This window comes from Mesoplodon bidens (genome assembly GCF_964165515.1).
Source record: "Mesoplodon bidens genome assembly, chromosome: 2".
NCBI classification, from domain to species: domain Eukaryota; kingdom Metazoa; phylum Chordata; class Mammalia; order Artiodactyla; family Ziphiidae; genus Mesoplodon; species Mesoplodon bidens.
This window is the reverse complement of record NC_138177.1, coordinates 103,578,767-103,596,979: the sequence shown is the minus strand read 5'-3', so window position 1 is coordinate 103,596,979 and position 18,213 is coordinate 103,578,767. Positions and strand designations below refer to the sequence as shown.

Below are 18,213 nucleotides of genomic sequence, written 5' to 3'. Positions count from 1 at the left end.
AATAAATATGATGTAAATTTAAAACACCCAAATGAAAAATTATAACTCCTGTTAGTATAGAAGTCAGTATATCATGAAAATATGGCTGAACTTGCTTATTTCAAATATCGCCCCTATACAGTTCCAGTGCATCTAAAGAATTTTGAAAGCTCTTGGAATATTATACTAGGAATTGACCCCTCTCACAATTTCCTGGTGAAAGCATGAGGTTTTTCACCTTCTTGTTTGAAAGGTGACCTCGCTTTCGTGCAAGGAAATTATGTTCCTAGCATGCCCTGACTTGGCAACAGTGCCCCAGTGGCAATGGTGGATGTTCAGTGAGTACCCAGCAGGATTTCAGAGACAATCTGTGGCTGTGAAACAGCCAAGCTAAATGAGCGGGGGTTTTGGTGTTAGGGGTTGCACATTGGGCTTGTGGGACTGTGGTCTCGTACTCGAAGTGGCCGAGCACCTAGGGCTTAACACAACGGAAGCGTGGAAGCTGACTCCTAGCAGTCAAGACAACAGGACCACTTTCCTCTGTGAGGTCCATTTGACTTCAAAGACGGGTTTTCAGTTTTGACCCTCCTCCTAAGAATAGTCTGTCAAAGCAGATAAATTCAAAATGCCCGATTTCAGAAACTCTGCTTAGGGGGTTATATAGCAGATGGGCCAGGAATCTGAATTTTTTAACAGCAGAGTCTGTTTTAGGTGATCTGAGGAACATACTTTGAGATAAATCACTCTAGGGATTCTTAGAGATCAGTTCCCCAAATGTCCCAGTTTGCCAGTCATTACCCCAAACTGCCCACACGTCCGGTGACCCAGACAGAAGCACTCTCTTTCTTATACAACACACCCAAGACAGACGTGATCATCCTAACTGGTCCTTCAGGAATATCTATAGTTCCTGAGGATGACTCTTCTTATCGTATATCAAAGAGAAAGTGTAGGTTGTCAGCAATTATATGCTGTTTTTAAAAACAGAGCCAAAATACTTGGGACACTGCTCTTGTTTGCCCCCTAACTAAAGCAGCTTTCACTAAGATATGATTTACCTTTTGAGGTTAATTAAAATCATCTGTGATTTGCTAAGCATGGGCTTGCAGACCACTTTGCAGAACAGTAAGGACACGCAGGCCCACAGGGCCGCACAAAGCAAGTGAGAATTTACCTGCGGCATTTCCAAGGCCTTCATGATGGCCGAGAAAGAATAGAGGTCCCCCATGGAGTCTTTCAGCTCCACTGCCACCTGGATGATCCTATTGAGGGTGGCTGCTCTGTCCTCCAAAGTGCCCGTGCAGCCCAGAATGTCCACTGCAATACCGATGGCCATCGTGTTGTGTCTGAGAGGGAGGAAAACAGCAGTCAGGCCCAGGGCCGACAGGACTAAGAGGAAACGAAACCAAATTGGCCAGGGAAAGGACTGGCTTTCCACCATTTGCTGCTATCGCCCTGAGATGCCCTGGCAGCTCAGCCGGTTTGGTTGCTGATTTCAACAGAGAGATCACCCCCATTAGGCTGACTGCAGCAGGGCTCCGGGGAGGCCTCAGTGGGTGTCCTATGGAGAGTCAAAAAGGACAGATGCCCCAGGACAGGGCTGTTCAGCCCTGGAGCAGGGGATGTGAAGAGGGCCCTCCTGGGGTGAAGCTGCTCAACGTGCAAGTGGCTCCCTGTACCTTCCACCATGACAGGTCTGCGGAGATGCCAGGTCCCCCAACACACTGGGGAATCCCTTCCTCAGGGAAGCCCTGGGCCACCTCCACTGAGCCCCCTGGACTGGGGGATGCAAGGGACAGAAAAATGAGAGAACATGCTTGATTCAGGAAGACGACATGGATGTCAGAACAAAGAAAGAAATGAGGAGCTAAGAACAGAGTGTCTGTGGCTCCGGTCAAGGGGCCAGAAAAGGAATGGAGATGTGGACAAAGACTCAACAGTGGACCAGCAGGAATTCCCTGTAAGGTCAGACCTAATAAAATTGAAATCTTGTATCTGCCAACAACCCTCCCTTTTCTCATCCTGAACTACACAGGTCAACCTCGCAGACCCAAAACAGGAAGCAGAATGGTCTTTTCTCTACAGACAATGGGACCACTATGAATGGGGTCGCAGAGAGGTCTCCTTCCTGGTGGCAGCAGCTCTCCTCCCCCCTGTGGACCAGGAGTTCCTGCCTTGGGCCAGAGTAGCCTCAGGTAAATCTCTCCAGGCGCTGGTACAGTGCTGGAGCTGAAGCCCTGATTCAAAGCAATAGTCGAAACAATAAGACTTTGCCTTTGGAATTGGGCCACCTCGTCCTGAAAGTTCACAGCTAAGGATGTTACTCCAAGGCCATGCTTCTCTCTGTGCCCAGGTGTGCTGGGGTATCTCTCACTCTTCTAGAGCAAAGAGAGGTGTGATTCATCTAGTGCTTAGCGTTACTAGTTTCTCTAATGATTGTTAAATCAGTAATGGGCTCTGCTGTCTGTGAGTGTTTGCACATGTGGGTATGCAGTGTGCTTGCTTGGAGTGTGACCTTAGGCTGTTACCTGACTGCTCCACTCCCCCATTTCCTCATCTCTAAAAATGGGAACAAGGGTTGTTGGGAGAAAGACTGTGTGTGTGTGTGTGTAAAGATAATTAAAGTGCCTGGCACCACAGCACCCAGCAAATACTAGTTACTAAGATTGTATCTATATGTGCATTTCTCCCTCTGTATCTTGGTCCCTTTTGCCTGTTGGTCTCTCTTTCCTTTATCTTTTTTGCTGATTTCCTGTCTTTCCTAATTAATGGATCCTAAAATAGGCTTAAAGTCTATTTTTATTATCTGTTGTACTTATTGAAGAGTTTTGTTACCCATTTGCAAACTGTTAAGGTTGAGTCAAACATTTTAGATGTTTAGTAGTAAACTAACTTCCCATGTTGCCTTCAACTGATTCTTTAATTCAGTGTTTTTTCCTGTGTTTTAATGGCCCTTAATAGAAGACAGGTTCTCTACTTCTTTAAGACCTGGCATTATATCAACAGCTATTTGGGTAATTATATCCATTAATTTAACCAACATTTGCCTCAAGGCTCCTGTGTACACCACCACGAGGAAACCAGCTCAGCAAGGCGGCCCTACAGCAGAAGCTCCCAGGGTCGGCAGGGGGAGGCACTAAACGTTATACGAAGGATATCTCTGCTTGCTAGGCTTGGAATGGGTGAAGTGGTAAGTTTAAAATGAAGGGTAGTTTGTATTCAATTCTCAAACACAATAATGTCATTTGAGCCTGCAGGACTGCTATAACCTTGGCCTTTATTTAGTAAACACACTGTAACGGAGAAAACAGCTCTCCAAGCCCTAGCAGGTAGATCCCACAGGTCAGCCCTGAACAGGAAACAAGCCAAGGAGCCAGACCCCAGGCAGCAATCAGGAGAAAGAGGAAACGGATGTAGACAAGAGTGGAAGTCAGAAAATAGCCCAGAGAGAAGCCTCAAGCCTGCTGAGCTCAGCCTGGGCCTAGAATCCATGCCCAACACACATAATGACACTGATAAAATAAGGCCTGCAACTGGGGAGTTTTCAGGCTGAAATGTATCACATGAGAAACGGGGACACATGGCAGCACAGCTGTTTCTGTGGAAATGATGACCACCGGGCCCAGACCAGGAAGGAGGGAAAGTTAGTGGAAATGAGAAGCCAGGCCCCTGCAGCATGGGGAGGGAGGAGGACGCCTGGAGAGCGGGGCTAGCATCTAGAACAGTCTGAGCAGGGAAAGTAGGGAAATTCGGAAGTTGGACCTACAATTGCCCAAAGGCACTGAACAACAGGCCAACAAGCACCCACCCTGGCCTCTGATCAAAGGCAGCAGGGGCCATTTCCTGTCCTCCTGCCTCCCAGAAGTTTTCCATTTGGTACTGTCGATGTTTCCTACGGGATGCATCTGTGGCTGTGAAGCCAAGGCAATAGCAGTATTGGAGCCATTTTATCTGCTTCATAGTCAGGTAACCTTGAAAGCAGCTGTTATCGACCCTCCCAGGCTATTTAAAATACAATGTTTACTTTCTAGGGGCTGACAGTCTAGGACTGCACTGTCCACTAGCCACATGTGGCTACTTACACTTAAAGTAGTACAGCGTAAAATAAAACATTGCATCCTTCAGTTGCCACATTTCAGGTGCCCGGTAGCCACATGTAATGAGATTTCTGCCATCACAGAGAGCTGCTGTACTGGACAGCGCTGTGACCCAGAACATCATGGAAAGCCATGGGCAGGGGATGACGGCACTCGGGCCCCCGGCCCCTGAATCACCCCTGCCCTCTTCTCACGAAAAGCCAGGGCCCTGGCTGTCCACTAAAGACCACATGTATGTCGTGGTAATTGGGAACCTGGTTGGAGAAACAGAAAACTTAAGATAACAAGATAGTCTCATACACAAAAAACTATCTTTTCTTTTGTGCTGAAAAGGCCAACTTCTATGGTAATATGAGAATCTAGTCTAGTGCTTCTTTTCTTAAAAACGTGCCTCACTATTTCTATCTTTCTAATTTCTAAATATCCGATGTTCAAGTGAGTGGGTTTTAATGGACAGCCAGGGCCCTGGCTTTTTGTGAGAAGAGGGCAGTGATGCTTCAGAGGTCGGGGGCCCGAGTTCCATCATCCCCTGACCTCTGATCCCCCTATCTGTCCACCCTTCAGAGAAAACATTGTTCAGACTCTGTTCTTCCCAACTTCCCCACAAACTCCCACTTAATTCCTAAAGCAGTCTTGAACTCCGGAGACAAGGGGGCCGCAGCTCAGTGAGCCGGGCTGGAGGTGGTATGGCGTCCGTGCTCCGCCTGCCTGCAGTACTGCTCCCACCCCAGGCTGGCAGGGGCTGTGGTGAGCTGTGCTCCCAGGCAGATCGTCTGTCCGCTCCTCCACCTGCTCCTGGAGCAGGGACGGGAACGTGCTCTCTGTTTCCTGACTTCCTCTTTGCTGTCTCTTTGAGCTTCTCCAGGAATTCTCTGGCTACGGCTTCTGGGCCACCCGCCCTCAAGCGAGGCAGAACTGGGGTGGTGGGTGCCTAGCCTCTCCCAGCTCTGAAACCTGTGGCTCTGCAGCCTGTGGAGTTGAAAGTGCCATAAATGCAGAGCAGCACTGCTCACCTTTCAATGATGTCCAGGCGCAGCTGGTGGCCATAAGGCAAGGTGATGAGCTCCAGCCCTGAGCTCATGCCCATGTTCTTTCTCATCTCTTCAGAGACTTCAAGTATCCTCACGACCTGTCAAGAACACAGGTTGAAATGAACTGGACCAGGACGTGGGCTTGCTGCAAACACGAATTTATCACATGGAAAGAAATACACTAAACTGGAACAGTGTGGATGCACTTGACTTGTTGCATTTCTTTTTAAGCAGTGGCATCTTAGGATAAAGTTTTAATATATTTGGAGGATTTTAATACACATACTGGAATGTAAAACCTGGGAGGAAAGCACCTAGATTGGTCTGCAGAATCTGCAGATTTGATGTTTCTGCCCGGTCAGAGAATGGTGCAGTTCTTCAAGCTTTTGTCTAACACAGGCTGGATCCTGCTGTGATGTTTTGCTGCCAACAGCAGGGCTGTGTGTGCGCAGAGCAAACGGATCCCCTGCAGTGGAAAAGCAGAGCTGTGTCCAAATGCTGCTCTGCTGCAGGCTCTGCCGTTCATGTTCTCACTTAACGGCAGGGCTGGCTCCTATTACCCTTAATTACACCTCTCCTGGGCTCAGGAAACGCAGTGTACGTCTGGAAACCATTAGAAACGTGTATAGCGATTTGAAACCCGAGGCCTCAAACACACCCACTTCTCGCCCACCACCCCCACCCCGCACGCCGAGAGGTCTTCCTTAAAGGAAATCTGGTTTGTTTGTCCCAGCCAGCTCTCCTCATCTCAATTCTAGTGTGTGATCACAGCTTATTGGAATCAGGTACTAGTTGACCACTTAGGGTTATTACATGCTACCTCCAAATACTACAACTGAGTTAGGCCGTCTCTAAAACGGGGCTGGTGACACTCACAGAGCACTGATGTACTAACAGTGCAACTAGCAGATACAGTGGGTCAAACAAACACTGGACATGTGGCAGGCGTGGGACAATCCCTCTCCTTGAGCCAGTGTTGTCCTCAACTATAATTATCCCGGGTATATGAACAGTCCAGGTGTCTCCATAACAGGCCACGAAAAACATCTGGAAGTTTAGCTGATATTATTAACCTTGACCCTTAACTTCTGTGGTTGAGCAGAGGCACCACTGTCAGCCCCGGGGATGAACTGTCCAGTGCAGACTCCAGAATAGGATGCAGGATTCATACTCTGCTCTCTGGGCCTCAGTTTCCCCTTCTCTAATAAAACGGCTAAGTTCACCTTTCTCAAAGACTTTGCCAAGGATCAAATGACCCTAAAACCCCAGCTATTTAAAAAGTCAAGTTGTGAATCGTTGGCCACGTGGGAGGGGGAAGAATTCTGGCCGGATCTCTGGAAAGAGATTTACACCTTGACCATGACAAGACAGCCCTGATGCACACCCTGGCCACCTGCAATCACACACATTTTGCTTGCTTGTTTAGACACCTGTCCTGTCAGAGGCTCCAAACCCAATTCACCCAATTCATGCACACTCTGTGTAACAAGAGTCAAAGGCTTGTCATTGACTCAGTTTTATTCGGGAAGCTGTTTTCCTTTCCAGTCTGTTTTCCTTCAGTGTAAACATGCAATCCCCTGGTCACTTTCCTGACGTATTACCAGGAAATGCTGACACCTGCTTTCCCCAAGGCTGAGCTATGGAACAAGGGGGTCCTGAGGTCACAGTGCAGAGCCTGGATTAGGTCTCCTGGAAAAGCCTGGGGCCAGGCAGCTCAGAGATACAGAGGAGGGATGAACACTTGTAGAGGATTTACTATGAGCTGGACCCGGCAGTGCAGGGTGACATCAATGCCCCACGATGAGTAATTCTAGCCACCCTCTGCTCTTCTGATCTTAGCCATCCTAGCTTTGCAGGATCTCTGAAGTCTGCCTGATCCTCATCCCATTGCCTCGGGAGTTGCTGCAGTGACCCAGGGGAGCCCTGAGAGGGGCCTGGCCCTGCTCTCCTCCCAGCTGCCAGGGACCTTCTCCAGAGAAATGAGATTGCCTGGCTCCACTATCCGTGTCTGTTGTTCTCCGCAGAGGACTCTGATTTGCACTGTGCTCTTACGGGCCTGTCTCCCTCACTGAACTGCAAAGTTCTTTGAAGGCAGCAACCTGGCACGAGCTCAAAAGTAGACTTAAAAACAAGAAGGAAAGACCCCAGGCCCTCCCCCAGCTGACCCCATGTGCCCTTCACCACCCACACAGGGTGAATCCTCCATAAACCAACCCCTCCCCCCACGGCTTTTGACCTCTGAGTCTCGGCACATGTGTGTTGCCTGCCACCTGGAAGATGCCTTTTGTGTTCTTCATCAGGCCAACTCCTATTCAGCCTTCAAAACTCATCTCAGACATCTCCACCCTGATTCCCTGCCCTCCCCGTGTTTAAGACCCTACCTCAGAGGCCCTGCAGGTCCTGTGCTTTCCCCTGCAGAGCATTTCCCACCTGGGCTGTGGTCTGAATTTCTGTGTCACTGTCGCTCCTGCCTCTCCCACCATGACCTGGCCTGGCTTGGCCCACGGTTGGTGCTCAACCAAGGCTCAATACAGAACACTAGTGAACACTTACTTAGCTTCACTCTGGGGCAGGCATGGTATGAGGGCTTTAGTATTCACAACCACCTGGGCCGTGGCATTGTTCTCCTTTTAGAGACACCGAGAGGCAGGGGGAGGTGGCATTAGACTCAGGCAGTTCATCCCCAGAGGCCAGGCCCTTGGCCGCTGGGCCTCCCTTCTAGCTTCTGCAGAGCCCAGCGGGTGAGTGAGGCCAAGGCAGCGCCCGTTTGCAGGGTGGGAGGGGCTCAGCCCGGGGAGGGGCTCACACTGCTGGGCAGGCAGCCGCCAGGCGCTCAGGGCCATCCACCTGTCCTGACACCCCGGGCTCTGTGCACAGGTGGGAACCAGCACTTGGGCCCCAGATGCTGCCCAGCGCCTGCTCTCGGCTTCTGGTGGCCCCATCTGGTTGCATTTAGAGTCAGTAACAACAGCCTTTGTCTTGTTTCCCTCTTACAGACGCTAGTTGTGCGTGATTTGTTGGCAAAGCCCTGAAGTCAGTGGTTCAGGAAGAGAATAAGGAAATGGCAGGGGACTCTGGAGGGAGGAAGGAAGATTTAACAGCCCTGCCCTTGGGGGCTGGGAACGGGGGTCAGTCAGGGGGCTCCTGCTCAGGCCTCTGCCTCGCTGCTTGGGGGCTCTGTCCAGCCCCTCTTCCAGGGGTGCCTGAAGGCAGACAGGGGAGTGGGACCCTCACCAGGAGGACAAAATGCAAACAGAGAAACAGAACAAGAAGGAGGGCAGGCTGCACATTCCTTCAGTTGAGAACAGACTTCCGAGGCAGTGGGAAGGTTCCAGACTCTCCTGCAAAGAGTGGTCAGGCATCTCACCTCCACCTAGGCTACCACCAAGCCCCGCCTGAGGCCACAAGGGGGAAGGATTCATTTCCTCCTGGAAATTAGGCTGTTCTGTAAACCCGGACCCATGGTCCCACAAGGAGCTTCCTCCATGGAGAGCCCAGACAGGTTCACGCCAGGCTCCTGGCCCATTGGTGTGGTTCTGCTCTCAGATCCAGGGCCCAGGATGAGAGCTACTTACTGGAACAGGAGACCTAAATCCTCTTCCTGCCCAAACAGGTTTAGCTCACATTAAAGTGAGGTAAGGTCTTTAACAAGGCGAATTATCTGACCGCTTGGGGCACTGCCCAAGGACACCCAGCCAACCACGCGAACAGCCCTTGTTCTTCCAACACAGCCCCTTTCCTGGCAGCCCCCCAGACTGTTCACCCCAGAGCAGCCAGCACCTGCTTAATGTGCCTCATTAAGGAGGCCCTCTGCGCCCCTGTGAGCTTCAATCAACTGAGGAACTCACTGGGGGAGTACTCCGAGATTAGATTTTCTGCCATGATTCATGACCCAGGAAATTTATTTAGGAAAACCCAATTCCTCAATAAGCCCTGATCTTTGAAGCTAATTGACTCCTCCACTGAGCTACAAACGAAAAAGGACTTTAAATCTATCTAAGTCCTTATCTGTTGCTCAAATGAAGGGATCTGTCTCCTTATACTGAGGCATGGGCTAAGCACACCCCAGCCTTAAACACCTGCTTTCTAGAAATTTCTCTCTGAAGGATGAGGCTGTCTTGGGGCCAGCTATGGACAAAAGCCACCCATTTCTAAAAGAAATGCTTCCTATCAAAAATGATGATGATGTAAACACAGATTTATGTAGTCACATGGAAAGACAGTCATGACATGTTGTTTGATGGAAGACAAAAAGGGTTTGGAATGGTATGTATAGATCTGTGCCATTTCTGTGGTAAACAAATAGATATGAATGCAATTATTATTTACATGTATCTATTTGCAGAGTAAATGTTAACAACAGTGATCACCAAGAAGCTGGATTTTGTGTGATTTTTTCTTTTCTCTTAATCTGTATTGTATAATTTTTCTAAAATTGTATCTTATAATTGTATTTTATAGTTTTTCTAAATTGAGCGAGTAACTTTCAAAATGTTTATCCTAAAGACCATTTTCGTAACAATAAAACAAATATATAATGTACATATGTAGCATGTACAATGAAAATAAAAACAACCAAGGCTCTGCTACTCCAGAAACTACATTTTCATCTACAATCTACTCTTCTTTGGACTTGACTTCACCAGTTCTGATGGAGTTGAGGCTGGGGGAGAACTTGAAAATCCACACCAGCTGGGAGAAGGACACAGCAGGGGTGGGAGAGGGAAGGCACAGCCCTGGGTAGCAGCCTGCGTCCCTCTGTCTCAGGTGAATTGTACAAGCTTCCTGCCTGGGCAAGGGTTGTCCCGGCCTGTGGTCCCCACCCCTTAAATAAATCCCCACACCCAGATTATCATCTGAGTTTTCCTGTGAGCAAAGCAGTCACAAGGTAAGGCCGAAGGAGCCCCAGACAGATCCCCCTTCCAAACATTCGGAAGTCCGACCAAACCCACCCGCCGGGCACCTACCTTGCAGTCCACGCTCAGCATGTGCTGGGCGATGACCTTGGGGTCGTTGTTGGTGAACAGTTCTTTCGCACGCTTCAGCATCGCAGTTTCCAGGGGCTTGTTCTCAGGAGGAAGGAGCTTCGACTCAAGGTCGTTGGGCTTGAAGGAGGAGGCAGTCTCCAGGAGGGGTGTCACGAATGTACCCTCGTCCTCCTGCCCCTCGTTCCTCTGGGTCAGCAGCGGCTCCCAAGGCTTTGCCCCGTCATCGTCATCAAGGATCAAGTAGCTGGTGTCAGAGTTCCGGGCAGCCGGCCCGCCGTTCTGCTTGGTGGTCAGCAGGTCCACGTAGCTGTCCTGAGCACAGAAGTGCGGCCGTGATGCCCCGTCGCAGCCTGCGGCCAAGGCTGGGTTCAGTTCGCAGTAGTTGGCCTCTGAGTTGAGCCAGGTGGAGGGAGACTGGGGAGCCTTGAGCGTGGGCGCTTTGCAGGGCTTGGGGGGCGGTTTGGGGCATAGCTGGCTGTCTGAGCCCCTCAGCGCCCCCCCTGCCCTAGCGTCCGAGGAGACCCTCCGAACCACCGTTGGGCTCAGGGTGGGCTCGCTGCCTGTCCTGAAAACCGGTGAGTTTGGGCAGGGTCTTGTGCCCACACCTGGGGACTGAGGGGGCAGCTTACCACCTGTGGAGGATAAGAGAGGGTCAGAAAAAGCTCAGCTGTGCGAAGAACATGAAACAGACAAAACTAGAGTGACAGCTCCTGGCCCTCAATTCAGGCCCTAGGATTTCCATTTTCGCCCGTAAAAGATAAGTCAGTATGACCACCGCAGGCCCAATCTAGAGCAGTCTAGAGCAGCCTAGAGCAGTCTAGAGCATGTCAAGGGCTAAGATAGCCCCACCCCATTTCTGGGGGAATTCTAAATCCCAGCGACCACCGACAGCTGGGCAGCAATGTCATTTTATGGTCACAGAAGGTTAGTACAGTCAGAACAGGGAACTACATTGAGCTTGGAGGGCAGTGAATAATCTAACCTTGCCCTAAGAAGCACAAGTCTTTAGCCACATAGCATAAAGGGGGGACCCGGAGTCACTCTCAAAGCCAGGGTGGATCCCAGCCAGCTTTAAGAAAGAGATAGAGACACACGGGGGAGGGAGAAAAAGACACTGAGATAACCCACATCCAAGCGGTTTACAAAGGGGCAGCAGGAAAATCACCCTGTGGTTCCCCAAGGAAGGTCAGTTACAAAAATAATGGAAAACAATCCCGTCGCCTATTAACATAATTGCTTACTTGATTTCCCCACATTCCATACCATCTCACTCTTCTGGTTGTGGCAGGAGAATGGAGAGGAAGAGGGGTCTCTACCAGGAGCCCCAGGACTGACCCACTCACCGTCTGCCCAGGGAGGAGACTAAGGGGGAGGTGCATTCGTTATGAAGACCACCAGTTAGCAACTGGGCTTAGAATCAGGAAACCTGGGTCCAAATGCTGGCTTCACCACTTACTAGACAGATGAATCTAGGTAGGTCACTTAATATCTGCGCCTCAGTTTTCTCAGCCACAAAGACAATAACCATGCCCACCTTGAAGGCTTGTTATGAGGCTTAAAAGCTTAAAAGCACCCATAAAGCGTCCAGCTCAGTGATTTGCATCTGGATATAGTTCTACAAACCCCTCATCCTACAGCCTGCAGACATGGAGTCTTCTGTCATTTCCAAATTAGGTGCCCAGATGGGGCAGGGGAAACAGCCTGAAGGAAATCAGGGAAACACTGTCACCCTCCTCCTCCCAAATTCCCAAAGACCTACCAATTGGCAGGTAACTTTCCGACTGGTGGGCTTTGAGGGACAAGGCTCTTCTGTCCTGCATGTGATCCAGGCAGGCTGGCTGGCTACCACTCTTCTCTCTATTTCTAAAGCAACAGACAAGCAGGGCAGAAACATGTCATTAAATCGTAAAACCTTTAGGCAACGTCATGGAAAGTTTAAGAAAAAAAAAAAAAAAAGATTGCTCAGAATGAGAGTGTTCCCGCACAGCCTAAGAGTAAAGGAATGTCTGGTGGAGGGTGGAAATTACTGATGGGGGCGATTAGTACATGACTCTGCTGTGGGCTCCGACCCTGCGTCCCCAGGACCAATCCAGTTAGGTCCTAGGCTGCCTCCTCTGAGCCTTTCCATCCTGTTGAGCAGATCAGGGTAAGGGTTTCAAGATACTCCCAGGAAAATCTGATGAACTGGAATGTGTACTTTTAACAGAGCCTAAAATTACTTACAGACCCAGAAGGAAAGACTTGTGTAACTAACATGCAGTCTCCACCAGGCCTCACAGTGCCATGGTTAGGAAGGAAGCTGTGGGGCAGTTTCCATTTCAGTGCAAATCTCAGCGTCCCCCAGATAACCTGCGGGGTTGCCCCAGGAGGCTGTCGTACACGTCGAGGAGGATCCCACAGCCAGCCTCCTCGGGCCGAGTCAGGAAAAGGGACTTGGCGGGGTCACCAAGCAGCGGCTGCGAGGCACGGAGCACAGCCGCACAGGGAAAGGTGGAACGAAACGACAAGATCAGCTAGCATTCCTCTGTCCCTTTTGCCAAGTCAGACTGGGAATTTCTCTAATTAGCACCAAAGAACAGAATTTCTCTTTTGCTAAAACAGAAAGCACCGCACCAGCCAAGTCGTAATGAACTTTAATAGGCCTCCCCCTCTCCAACGCCCCCGACAAGCTTATGTTACAGACATCGCCAAGTTCTTTCCTACCTTTGCAAGCACCAAAGAAATAAAACAAACCAAACCCCCCAAACTTCCAGCAACAGAGAAATTCCAGCAACCCCTCAGAGATAAAGCAGGGCAGAGGGCAAATTCCAAAAGGCAATAGCTTCAGCGAGGCGATATTTAAGCAGTGATCACCGCCAGCGATCGGACTCCAGGGCCCCATCACCGGCCTGGAATGCAACCTGGCAGAGCGCACGCCTATGCCGGCGGCGGGCAGCCAACCAGCAGGCCCGACGTCAGGGAAGGTGTGGAGCCGCTGGCGCGGAGGGGCAGGGCTTTGGGGCATCTTCCGTGCTGAGCCCACGCCACCCCTACAATTAGGCATCTCTGGGCCTGCAACCTGTGCCAATGGGTGACAAGGCTTAGGGAGCTCTGCTCTCAAAGCGCAATCCAAAGAGTGGCTCTGTTAGGTTTGTATCGTCGACTTAGTGACCTTCTCAGCCTTTCTTTCATTTCTTATCTTTTAAAAAAAAAAAATATGTATTTTAAATCCACGCTGCTGAGGGCTGACCAGGCGGCTTTCCTCCCCAGCACCGTTCCTGGCAGGGGTTCTGTGGGTCATCCTGGCTCTGTTCACGACACTGACTGCCTGCTCACCAGTTCAGCAGCCAACCCCTGCCCCCCTCAAAAGAAACAGAAGAGAGGCCCCCTTTTAATATTTTAAGGGATCTCACATCCGATCTTATTACCATGAAAAGGAGAATTTCTAAATGTCAGCTCTTGCCTCCTTCCCTGCAACTGCCCTGAGTCCTGCATTCTACTGCTCTCCAGAAAACAATAATTATTAGGATTATGAACACTCACCTAGCACTTTCTATGGGCTGGCACTGTTTGAAGCACTTCGCAGATCTTAAACCGTTTAACCCTCAAAAGCCCCACCTTTCCAAGAAACTGAGGCCCAGAGCAGGTAAGTAGCTTGTCCAGGGTTGACCAGGTCAGGGGTGGACCAGCGTTTGAGGGCAGGCAGCAGGGTCCACCGCCAGACGCTGACTAACATCTACCAGAGCTTCCTAGTAGCACACAGCCGTCATTCGTATTACTCACAGAGTCCTCCTGTATTTTGCTTCTGAATTTTTGCAGTCTAGAGATTACAGTTTATGACATTTCCTCCTGGCCCAGAAAGAAAACCAGCGAGTGGAATAAAATATGTTGCGCAAGCTTGGACGCCAGGGAGCCGGAGAAGGGGACCCATGTAACTGAGGGGCTGGGACCCTACCATGCCTGCCTCTTGCCTGCTTTCCTTTCCTGGCAGTGAAATAATAGGCACAAGGCCTCCTCTCTCCATGAGAGACAGGTCCTGTATTAACACAGGGCACGCCACTCATAGTCGACAGTGGGGCACCTCAGCTCGGCCTCCACTTCTCTGAACTCTTCTCCCCGAGATCCCCCGAGGGTCAGGCTGCAGCCCCCGGGCTCTTGACGTCTCCTGTCTTAGGAATCTCGTCTGTTCTGACCTAGTCAACCACCCTCTCCCTTTGGACCAAGCCCTCATCTAAGCCTCCAGGCCTAACTTCCCTCCTGAACCCCAGAACTGTCGCTGAACACTGGCCCTCAGCAAGCCGACAGTCGCATCTCAGATGGAACAACTGGTTTTTCCTCTGAAGTCCACGCCCTCCGGTCCCTCCCGCGGTATCTGACTTGGCCTTCTCCATCTTCCCCTCATGCAGGAGAGCCTGGGGAAGGCTGGTTCTGAGTCTCCTGACCCTCACCCTACCCCACCCGCACAGCCTGACCCTCCGCGGCTCACTAGCTGCTATCCCTGCCCTCCCCTTCCTCACTCCTCTCGCACAGCACCATCCCGTCCAATTCTTAGGACATCCCGTTCCCCACATTGAGTCTCTGAGGCTCCTCCAATCCCCTAGCCTGGCATTAAGGCCTCCCCGATCTGGTGGGGGTCAGTCACCTCCCTAAACCTCCCCCTGCCAGCCCCCTGCACGGACCCTGTGTTCCAGCTCCACCAGTTTCCTCACTCCAAGCGACACTCGCCCCTTTTCTAACTCTACTCTTATGCTCAGGCTGAGCCCCCTCCCTCCCTGGGAATACGCTTCCCTTTGCAGCATCTATCCACATTTTCCCTAGCCTTCAGACTAGCCGGAATCCTTACCTCCTTCGCTGGGAGGTCTCTCCCACTCAGCCGTCCCCTTCCCCAGCAACTGCATCATTCATTTTTGGCACCAACTCAATTGGGAACTAATCACGCACTGCCTCGTGACAGTTATTCCAACGACACTTGACATTCTTCTTAACGTCGTTCATGGTTCTTCTGCTCCTGGGGGAGCACGCCTGCCTAGCTAAGCCTGGTCCCGGCCAGAGGGTCCCCCACGCTCCCAACACCGACCCAGGAGGCCCTGACCCACCTGAGGAGGTTGCCCCTGGGCAAGCTCTGTTCTCGGGCCTGGGGGCTGCCCATGGTGAGGCTCAGCCTCTTGGCCACGTCCGGCCTTCCCTCGACGAGGCTGCCCTCCTGGGCCCGGCCGGGGGAGGTGCCGTAGTGCTCCTCCAGGCACCGCAGGGGCACCGTCCTGTTGATGGGCTGGAAGATGATGGCTCCGCTCTGCTGGGAGATGGGCCGCCGGTTGCCCACATAGCAGCGCACCAGGCCGGGGATGGAGTCGAAGCTCTCCATCTCAAACTGGTACTGCACTCGGCTATAGGCCTCACTGAGCCGCAGGACCGTCCGGCGGATCTTGAAGTGCTGAGGGAGGTTCTTCCACTGGCAGGTCAGGACAAAGTTTCCGGGGCTGGACAGAGAATCACGAACCAGGAAGTCACCATCTCGCTGCACGAGGTTTTCTGACACCTTTGGGACAAAACGGTGAGTGAGGAGTAGGCAAGGCAAGCTTAGCTGCGCTGCTCCCCACTCCTTTGGGCCAACAGAGGACAATGCTATTATGTCTCTTCTTCCTCAGTCGGCTCTTTGTCAAATGCCAAATTCTTAGAAGACCCACTCATTCATTTAAGAGCTATTTGCTGATCACCTACTATGTGCCAAGTACTACTGTAGGCACTGCGTTTACAGCAGTGAATGAAGCCGACGAGAGTCCCCGCTGCCTCAGAGCTTGTGTCTTTAGTGGACAGCTTCTATTTTAGTGAGAACAAACAAGCAACAGGTACGGTATGTCAGATGTTGTAAAGTTAAGGAAGAAGTAAATTGGGATGAGGGCTGTCCTCTTAAATACTGTGGTTAGGAGGGTATCACGAGAAGATGATATTTATGCAGACCTGAAGGATATGAAGTGATGGAAAATAAATAAGAAAATTTGTGTCTGGTGGGTCTGATTCTCCCCCTTCCCCCAACAATTGGAGGAGGGTGTTTTTTGTCAACTACGAGTCACCCTCAGAGCCCTCTCCTAAGACACCCCTCTCCAGGCCTGGTCGACGGGGAGGAGGGTCCACATGCAGGTGGAGTCCAGGCACTGTGGAATCGGCCCTTGAGTGTGGTTCTGGGCACACCGATTACTCTGGAGGGCCTGGAACAAAGAGGGCCGGGTCTCTCATCTCACATAGTTATTGGGAAGATTATATACCTGCATACATACTATATGCAAAGCACTAGTACAGTGCCTGGAACACAGCAGATGCTAAAAAGATCATTAGCTATAATGATGCTGATGTTTATAATAAAAGGAGAATTTATACTGTGTTGTAGTATGGTTGTTCCTGTAGCTAATCTGCCTGGGTTTGCATTCTGGCTCGTCCGTGTGACAAGTTACATGGACAAGTTACACTCAGTTTACGTCATCTGTAAAACGGGGATAATATCACCTACAGAATAGCTATAAAGGTTTAAAGGACTAAAGTGTTGGCTATAACTATCATTATTATTGTCACAGTCTTTAGTTATACAATCGGGAGTGATGTATAGCTGAAAATTTACACTCATGGCAAATGGGAAACAAATTTTATGATCACGATCAGGAGAATGATGGTGGTGACAGACATCAGATTTATAAACTTTGATAAATTTTCTAGGACATGCCAACATTTGATCAGCTAGCTTAGAATAGTATGCTACCATGGTTACCTTAAAATTGCATCTTAGCCTTAAAAATGTTTTCACACAGAAATTCCATTTCTTGGAATTGAGCCTGAGGAAATAATTATAGTCATGAACACAGTAGTTATCTTCAAGGATGTTGGGGAGAGTGCCCCGTACAGAATGAAGAAAGCATACAGTGGACACAGACAATGGAGACTGGAGTAGAAGAACATTTCAGAGCAGGAGAAAATTCCTAGGAAATAGCATTAAGGGAAGAAAGTGGGCTGCAAAGTTATATGCAGCATGAGCTCATACTTGAGTTGGAAAAGTCTGGCAGGATTTATATCGAAATGTTCATAGTGGTTATCTCCAGAAGGGAGAATTACAGGTAAGAGTTTAATTTTCTTCTTTTTACTCTAATTTCTACAATCGATTTTACACTAAAAGAAGAAAAAAAACAAAGTTAGAATCAGGATTATTTCTTTGATGGTGCTGAGAAAGCTGCTACATTAAAAAAAAAACGTTCACAACATGATGCCTTTCCCTCACCCTCAGCCACCCCTTTCCTGTCATGTTGTCCTGCGTGACTGGGCAGATCAGGTTACAATAAAAACCCAAGGGAAACTCTATACCTCAATTCTGCACTTATTCTATTTTTCAATTTCTATACTATTAAATACAAAAACATCATTCATGGCTATGACCCAAAGGACAATCACACAAAGTCCATTCTGGCCATGAGTCTGTGGTAGCTGGTATATTCCTCTTCTTTCCCACCCCCGGGCCAGGGGCCGGGGAGGGGAGGGATGGAGAGTGAATAAGTGCCGGCCCCACTAGGGCAAAGGCGGCCCTGTTGCTATGGGTCACCCGCCCTGATGATACCCCCTCTTCACCTGAAATTAAACCACTGCCTTGAGAAGGAAGCAGGCTCCACAGGGTATGCGGCTGCAGGCAGCCGGCCAAGAGGTCAATTATCTGAACCGCAGCCCGGCCTCATATTCCCTTAGGTACCAGCCTGCGCCTTGTTTACAGAACCACAGAACAGCTGCTCTCCCTTCATCCACTCACCGGCCGCCACGGGGAAACGTACTTTGGATTCCTGACCTTAGCTCTTCCCAAGGTCTCCTTAGAGAGGGGCCTACGTTAAGTCACCACAGGCCACCCCGTAGTAGTGCGCTCTGGCTGAACCGGGGCTGGCTCCTGGTAGCCTCGGGCGTGTGACCCTGCGCGGGGGCGGGTACCTGTCGGGGGATGCGGCCGTGGTACCAGGCGTGGCTGCGCAAGTCCTCGCTGCTCAGCAGCAGCTCCTCTTCCAGCTCCTTCTTCAGCCTCTCCGGGGTCCTGTCCATGACGTGCCTCTCCTTGGAGAACTGCAACACAGGGTCACCAGTGATCTCCCAGCCTGCTGGGGCCGCGAGCCC

General features: G+C 50.5%; 1 protein-coding gene across 8 annotated transcripts in view; it reads right to left on the bottom strand.

The window, feature by feature from the left end:
- Positions 1 to 18,213, bottom strand: part of BCAR3 (BCAR3 adaptor protein, NSP family member) — a 254,471-nt gene that overhangs the window by 11,366 nt on the left and 224,892 nt on the right. For 7 of the 8 annotated variants that reach the window (XM_081226557.1, XM_081226558.1, XM_081226560.1 and 4 more), the window contains 6 exons: positions 18,034 to 18,162; positions 15,171 to 15,613; positions 11,855 to 11,958; positions 10,075 to 10,727; positions 5,090 to 5,205; positions 1,154 to 1,325 (listed from right to left, as the gene is read on the bottom strand). In XM_081226557.1, coding sequence (XP_081082683.1) covers positions 1,154 to 1,325; positions 5,090 to 5,205; positions 10,075 to 10,727; positions 11,855 to 11,958; positions 15,171 to 15,613; positions 18,034 to 18,162 — 1,617 coding nt within the window. The remainder of the gene's footprint in view (positions 1 to 1,153; positions 1,326 to 5,089; positions 5,206 to 10,074; positions 10,728 to 11,854; positions 11,959 to 15,170; positions 15,614 to 18,033; positions 18,163 to 18,213) is intronic. The other variant, XM_081226564.1, reaches the window with a different exon arrangement.